General features: G+C 39.0%; 1 protein-coding gene across 2 annotated transcripts; it reads right to left on the minus strand.

The window, feature by feature from the left end:
* Positions 1-844: 844 nt before the first annotated feature.
* On the minus strand, positions 845-4765 carry LOC111804393 (autophagy-related protein 13b). Of its 2 annotated transcripts, XM_023689180.1 has the most exons (4): positions 4664-4765; positions 3070-4515; positions 2816-2988; positions 845-1521 (listed from the first exon to the last, which is right to left on the minus strand). In XM_023689180.1, exons 2-4 carry the CDS (start codon positions 4423-4425, stop codon positions 1140-1142), a joined length of 1911 nt encoding a protein of 636 aa, XP_023544948.1. In that variant the 5' UTR covers positions 4426-4515; positions 4664-4765; the 3' UTR covers positions 845-1139. The 2 variants fall into 2 exon arrangements, with proteins under 2 accessions (XP_023544948.1, XP_023544947.1); XM_023689179.1 differs by having other exon boundaries at positions 3070-4765.
* Positions 4766-8238: the final 3473 nt, after the last annotated feature.

The raw sequence follows: 8238 nt of genomic DNA on the forward strand, positions 1-8238 counted from the left end.
TATAATAGTCCGGGGTAAACAATAGGTCTAGAGGGAATGAGTTGGCCCAATGTTCAATAAGGGTCATGTAAAGGGCTTAGAAGAAATGGATTCAAGTCAGGATAGTAGCCATGATGACCTAGTCTCCAAATTTTTGTGTGCCTTCTTATTTGAGCCATTGTCGCACCTAACAATGTGACCCGCACCTAACAGTGTGACCCGCACCTAACAGTGTGACCCAAGTTATGGCAAAACAACAAAATGCGTCATGGAAACACAATATGAGCATGCGATTAAACGAAACACCACCACAGCCCAGCCTTCTAGTACTCAAGTGTCATGGAAACACAATATGAGCATGCGATTAAACGAAACACCACCACAGCCCAGCCTTCTAGTACTCAAGTATCGTATTTTCATTCCATACCTTTCCGAGCCCTTTTAGTTGTTTTTAAGGGTAAAATACAGTTTTGGTAAATCATTTAGAATTTAATACATTTTAGCAGAAAAAAAAAAGAAAAAAAAAACCTTTTAAAATATTTAATTGCGTCCCTCAAACCTTCAATTTTATGCTCGGTAAATCCATGAATTTCAAAAAACATAAAACATGTCAATACAAGAACCTATCGAACATAAAGATGGAAGTTTAAGAGCATATTTGACACTTTATAGAATTTAAGAATCAAATATACACAAACTTAAAAATTTTCATAGATTTATTAGACACTTTGTTAAACTTGGATCACCAAAGCAGCCCGCTCATAAGGAAATCATTAATAACATATTAAAAATGAAAAAGAAACAGCAGAAAACATTTATCTCTACATACATAAATCAGTACAGACAGTTCTGACAGAGCACAACATAAACTAATGAAATTAGCTTCAAATTTCCAATGAAAAACAGAATAAACAGTTCAATGATTTAGCAAGTCTGTACTAAATTATTTACAGAGGATATAGCTGTAAGTGCCCTCAAAGGGTCATTCATATGGTCATAACTGCATATACTTGACGCTCAGTCTCCCCAAATATATAACATATAAATATGTACATGAAGAAAAATGGAAGCCAACCAGAGCTGCAACTTGGAAAGGGAAACTACTGTACATGTATTCATAGGATTTAAATATTCACATAGATGGGTACCTACACTGCAGATCATATGGGACTCTTTCCAGCTTGCCTGAGCAACAAATTTTTCATCTCTCTGTAGCTCTGTAGTTCTTCCAATGCATCAGCTGTAGTTTTAGGCACAAAAAGACCAGAGGTTGTGATACTAGAGGAGGCAGCATAGCGGCCCTTTGAAGCCAATGATTTAGATATCTGAGTTCCCTGTTGGGGATTTCTGCTTGGGGAATCGGGTGTCGAGGGTCGTACAAGATCTGCGGCTGAATCGGTGAAGTCCTGGCGAAGTGGTGGAGCTTTTTGAAGCATACGTACTAGAGCGCCAACGGCAGCGTCTTGAGATTTACGGATTGGGAAGAATCCCCCGGGTTCCAGCATCTCACAAATGTTTCCTTTTTGGTCAAAGGATTCAGGTCTAGGCGAGATTTAAATGTACAAATTCAGTATGACAGCAATTTGAGTATATTGTAGACATATCACAGGATAAAACATGAAGGAAATGGCAGTTTAGGAAAGGTAAGCAAAGGAATTTATGTCCTGCTACTGTTCTTTGAGATGCTCGGTTTCAGCATCGCCAAAATTCCAACGAAACCTCGAATTATTCCTCGATTAACCAAATCGTGGAGCTTTGATGTTCAGAGATGGCTTTTATCATATCAGGAAGTGCCATTGTGAGATATTTTGGACTCCAAAAGAAGAGAAATTAAGAAGTTAAAGAAAACTATCCAAAACTTCTTCTGGAAAGGAGCTTCTGAAGAGAATGGTAGAAATTTCTTTGTAAGTTTCTGGAAAGCTGAAATTTGAGCTATTGGTTAACTGATAACTGAATCAATTAAGCCGAGTTTCCGGTTGTTCTTTACACTTTGCGTAACAGCCCAAGCCCGCCGATAGCAGATATTGTCCTCCTTGAACTTTCCTTCCGGGCTTCCTCTCAAGGTTTTAAAAATGCGTCTACTAGAGAGAGGAACTTTCCACACCCTTATAAAGAATGTTTCGTTCCTCTCTCCAACCGACGTGGGATCTCACAATCCGCCACCCTTCGAGGCCCAGCATCCTTGATGGTACTCGTTCCCCTCTCCAATCGATGTGGGATCTCACAATCCTCCCCCACCCCCACTTCAAGGCCCAACGTCCTTGCTGGCACTCGTTCCCCTCTCCAATCAATGTGGGATCTCACAATCCACCCCCCCCCCCTNACTCATTCCCCTCTCCAATCGATGTGGGATCTCACAATCCACCCCCCCTCCTTTCGGAGCCCAGCGTCCTCGCTGGCACACCGTCTGGTGTTTTGACTCTGATACCATTTGTAGCAGCCCAAGCCCACCGCTAGCCGATATTATCCTCTTCAAGCTTTCCCTTCCGGGCTTCCCCTCAAGGTTCTAACTAAAACACGTCTGCTAGAACATAATCAGAGGATTTTTAACCCAAGTTATTACCTTGAATAGAGTGAATCTCTTGATTTATGTCCTAACTAGAAAGGGGTCTTTAGATCTGTACAGTTCATCCCTTTGGCTCTCTCAATTAATAGCTACGGAGGAAAAATAATGTGTATAGGAAATAATCAAAGAGTAAGTTGGTCGTGTTCAAAGTAGAAAAGTAGCAGACAAGATTTGATCTCAAACATAAGCAGGGAAATAAATTCAATCACAACATCTCTGCATATTTAGTTATTACTGTCACAGAAAGAGAAGAATGTGAGCAGTCATTACCTGCTACCTCTATCCGTCATCTCATCCTCATCCACATCAAAGGGGCAGGGAAACTCTGGATCATCAAGATCATCTGGAAAAGATCTACTGGAGCTTCTTGAAATTGGTGAGTTATTCGACGATACCCTCCAGCCTGAAATTCTTCGGCTTTCGTCTCTTCCAAGAGAAAATGACTAAAGAAGATAAAAACAAATCAAGACATTGAGCACAACACATTCAGAGCGGGAAATAACGATAAGAAGAAATATATATACCTTTCTAATTGCAGAGCCAGCGGGCAATGGAATACCCGGCCCAGAAGCTTTAAGGGGAGAGGATGGCGACAAATTCGGTTTGCTTGATAATGCAGGGGAATGGGGAAGCTTTGCTATAGGTGCACTTTGAGGAGCACTTTCAGACTGCAATAGACCATTCGGCAATCGCCTTACAGGAATACCAATTGGTGGCGACAACGAGGGTGAGGGGGAAAAGACAGGAGAAGGATAATATTCATCATAATTCACATTATCTTTATGTCCCATAGCCATTTCAGCTGGTTGTGAAGGTAAGCTCGAAGGAGGCAAGCGGCAAAAGGCTGGATTCGAAACTAAAGCATGAGATTCTGAATACGTTGGCGAAGGTGAAAAGGAGACCAAAGGGGGGGAGGGTCTAAAGCGGTCATAACTCCAACTATGACGTCTCGAGAATTGTAACGACGATGGAGATCCATGGGATGGGGCTATCGATACAGGGAGTGTTGGAAACCTTTTCAATGGATCTGTCAATGGGCTCCCAACATATTCAGGAATAACTTGAGGCGACATAGGAGTTGATGGTTCAGAGCTTATATCAGAAAGGGATGCACGGTACAACACAGAGAGACAGAGTCTACCACAAGAAGTGTCCACAGGAGTGAACACGAAACGCTGCATTTCGGCCTCTTCTCTTCGAGTGAAAGGCTCAACAAAGGACGACACACGATGAACAAGTGTAAATGGGTGAATTTGACCAGATGAACTGATATCTTGAAAAACCTTATAAGCAGGTAAAAGCCTCACAAAGGCATATAAAGATCTTAAGAGTAAAATGGTTTTCTTGTAAGTGTGTGCAGTGCTATTAGTAGACCTTCTGCAGCCAGAATTAGTATCCCGGTTCTTCCTACTTTCATAATGAACCATCCATCTCTCTACAACCTTCTCACTCTTGGTTTGACATCCAAACTCTTCCTTATCAGAATTCAAAGAAAATGGATGTTTGTCTTTCAAAGACAAGTTCCTAACAAGATCTTTCCTAGGAGAAGCATTCACAGAGTCTAAACCAAATTCCCTTTGCACCAAAATAACATCTATGACCATGGGTTCGTGATAGCTAGGACGCCAGAGGTCAATATTCTCTAACGTAGCAGAGCATTCACGAAGGGCCAAATTGAACCACTTATCCCTCGGCCTCATACTCGAAGAGGAGGAGGAGGAGGAAGATGGAGAACACAAAACTTGATCACCACTGAAATTACGCGATGAAATACAAGGGGACCTCGATTCAAGTATGATTTGTAGCGTTTTAGGGAAGAATTCAGTAAGAATTTGCTCAACTTTTGCAGTCTCGGAATGAGTATTATGAGAAGAAGCCATATGAAGAACAAAAAATTGAGTAAAATTGAAACCAACCCTTTACCGGAAACCCCAATTGGAGCGTTTGGAGACCCAGTTGACTGCGATTCACTGCAACACGATAAAGATCATCGATGTGGGGAAGATGAGATCAGTGAAGAAACCCGGTTCGAGAAAGAAGGAAAAAGTGCTGAAATTCGAATTATCCAAGAAGGAAAAAGCAACATAAAAGAAGAAGAAATTGAAGAAGGTAGCGTACGTATATGGTGTGATGACGAACTTAAATTTTAAAGTTGGAAGGCCGAAAGAAAGCGATTCGAGAGAGACCAAGCGTGGATCCACCGTTGAACACTGTATGATTAACAAAAAATTTTAGAATTTAATTACTTCCTAATCTTCAAGTTTCTTCCTTTTAATGATGTCTAAAAAATTATTCTTTTAATGACTTTTTCGTGTTAAAAAAAAAAAAAAAAAAAATGTTTTGATGTATTATATATTTTATGGCAACTGAGTTAATTTTGTATTGACATTTATTAGTTTAGAAATATTCATTTAACCGGTGAAATCTGGGTCTCGGGAAATCCGCTCCAAACATGGTGGAAATTCTATTTAAATAGGGAATGAGGAGATGGTGGAAAGAGATTTTTTTTTTTCGCAACTAAACAGGATATTATATCCCAATTCCCGTCCTCATTCTGACTCTGTGAAATCTTCGTCCACTCACGTTTTATATAAAAATATACCAAAATTACGGTTCAAAATTAACCTATTATATATGTTTATAGGTGAAACATTAGGTTAAATATTAAAATTTTAATATTGTCAATTAAAAATGTATTTAAAATTAATATTAAAGAATCTGTTTCTACGAGTTGTCTAACGATAATTTCAGCTTAAAGTCTTAAAAAAAAAAATTAGCAAATTTTGGACTAAAAAAGGGTTAATCATCTCGTGGCTTTAAATGGGCTTGGGCCTTAAAATGCAACCCATTTGGGCCATATAAGATCTGTGTTTCAGCTTTAAATGGGCCTGGGCCTTAAAAAGCAACCCATTTGGGCCCATAGAAGATCTGTTTTCAGGATAGTTTTATTGTCAAAAAAATAATTTTTAAAGCGTACTATAAAATAACAATATAACAATGTTCATAATCATCGCATATTTTAAACCCAATTATAAAATTGTGTCGTTAAAAAAATTATAATTGTGGGGTAATTTTTGACGCAATATCTACCACTCCTAAGTGTGCATAGATATGAAAATATTATTACTCAACGAAAGAATACAGATTTAAGAAAATAAGAATAAAGAATTGGGATCGAATGTTCAATCTTCATTGATATTCACGACCTTTAAATAGGATACAAGATACTAAATAATATCTACCAAGAAAATATAAACTAACTAAATCCTCGTAATAAAATAAAATATACTACTATTCAAATTCAACTGATTACGATATCTAAGATATATTTCCTAACTAATATATTCCGGAAGATTACGAATATCATATATTTCATAACTAATTTAAACTAAAATAAGTTGCACTAAATTGTGACAGCCTCCCTTAGTGCAAGCTTATTTCTCAATAACTCCGAGAGCTTCTACGAAAAACTTCAAACTTCACTTTGGCAAGTGCCTTAGTAAATATGTCTGCAACTTGCTCATTAGTATGTATTTCCTGCAATTCAACATCCTGCGTTAACACGTTCTCTCGAACAAAATAATCTACGAAGAATTTCTTCCAGTTAGGCTTGCGTATGGACTTCTTAGGCACGCCACCACCTGAATAAGACACTGACACATCATGTTCAATGATTTCCTTCTTAATAAGTTCCACATCGCAGCGATTCAATTCTAATGAGAAAGAGTAATAATTCATCTCAACTTGTGCAGACTCAGCATACTCCATACACCGGTGAATTACATCACTGGTAGACTGCAAAAGCTGTTGATCTGCAGAAGCTTTATATCCTTGGTCAAGGTCCAAGTCATCCTTACTATGATCATCAAGGGCATGCTTGAGATTTTGAGCAAGGGACTCATCTTCTTCAGCTACCCAACCATCATGCTCATCACAAGCACGGTCACCGTTGTCACTAGATGCATAGTCCTGACTTAAGAGGGTATCAAATCGATCATCCAAAAGTTGTCGAGTTCGTGGCTTATCAACATCATCCTCCACATGGTCAACATCTGCATCCTCAAAAATGTCATCGCCAAAAGATTTGTTATTAATAATATTCTGGCTTCCTGTCGCCTTCTCAGAATCCTTAGCCACACTAAACTTATTATCCATTGAACCATCCTCCCCTTCTTCACATAAATTTACCTGAACTACGAAATCTTCCTCCAAGTCCTCAACATCAGAACCAAATCGTGATAAATCATCATCATCAAGCAGTGTAGCTATTTCTGGGTCAGACTGGGGCGGAGCATCAGTAGTCGAATCCTGCGAATTGGTAGTTTGATCCAAATTCTCCAAGATGAGAAAATCGTCAGCCTCAGAGGGGAGGTAAAGACCGTCAAGATCGTCAAACGTTAGCTCGACAACTTCATTTTCGTCGAATCTCAAATCCAAGGCCGTGGAGTAAACAGAAGGGTCATCAGGGGCAATAGAATTGAAATCGGAGAAAAAAAGAGAGTCCAGATGCGAAATTTGGAGAGAATTAAACTCAGAAGCGTAAGTAGTGGAATTATAATTTTGATCACCTGTAGAGACATCATCTTGATATACGGCTGAAGTCACGTTTGTTGGCTGGTCAAGAACCTCAGTGGTTAAGCAATATTCCCAAATTGGATCTGGAGAACTTTTATTTTCATGTACCGCATTTGCTTCTGATTCCTGCATCTTGACTCGACAATTTGGTTTAATATGGCCTGGCTTTCCGCAATGATCACACACCACTTTCGCCTGACAATCTCGTTTAAAGTGGCCTGGTTTTCCACACCTGTAACAAGCTTTAAATGGCTTCTTTGACGACTCGTCACTTCTGAATTGATTCTCATTGCTAGATGAAGGCCTTGAGTGAAAATTCTGTCTCCTTTGATCTTTGACATACAACACACCTTCTAACTTTGGGGAAAACTCGTTGCTGCTAGTCATTTGCTTAATCAAGGCTTCCTGATTGGAAAGAAGATTCTCCAATTCAATTACTGTAGGTTGATTTGCCCACCCTTGTATTGAGGAAACAAATGGCATAAACTCTTTTCGTAATCCACGAATAAGATAACGCCGTAATCGAGCCTCACTCACTGGCTCCTCAGCATCTAATTCTGAAATTTCAGAACACAGATTTTTCACTTTCAAAAAATATTCTTCAACAGAAAAATTACCTTGAGTTACCATAGCTAGTTCATTCTCTAGAAATTGCAGTCGAGCGGTATTTTTCTTAGTGAACAACTTTTGAAGTGTATCCCATACTTGCTTTGGTGACTTTAAATCACGAACATGATCAATATACTCCTTGCTAATCAAAGTCCGCAAGGTAAACAAGGCTTTTCCGCATTTGATCTTCCATTGTTGGCGTAATTTTGCATTCTGTGGAGTATCGGCTGGAATTTCTGTGTCATCACCTTCAATTAAATCCCACAGATCTTGCCCTTGTAGATAAGCTTCCATGCATAACTTCCAATAACTATAGTTATTGCCAACCAGCTTCTCCATAGCTACACCCATAGAAGCACTCTCACTATTCATCTCGTTGAGTAATAATATTAAACCGTACCAACTTGGCTCTGATACCAACTGACGCAATATCTACCACTCCTAAGTGTGCATAGATATGAAAATATTATTACTCAACGAAAGAATACAGATTTAAGAAAATAAGAATA

This window comes from Cucurbita pepo, chromosome LG10 (genome assembly GCF_002806865.2).
Source record: "Cucurbita pepo subsp. pepo cultivar mu-cu-16 chromosome LG10, ASM280686v2, whole genome shotgun sequence".
In the NCBI taxonomy this organism is placed as follows: Eukaryota; Viridiplantae; Streptophyta; class Magnoliopsida; order Cucurbitales; family Cucurbitaceae; genus Cucurbita; species Cucurbita pepo.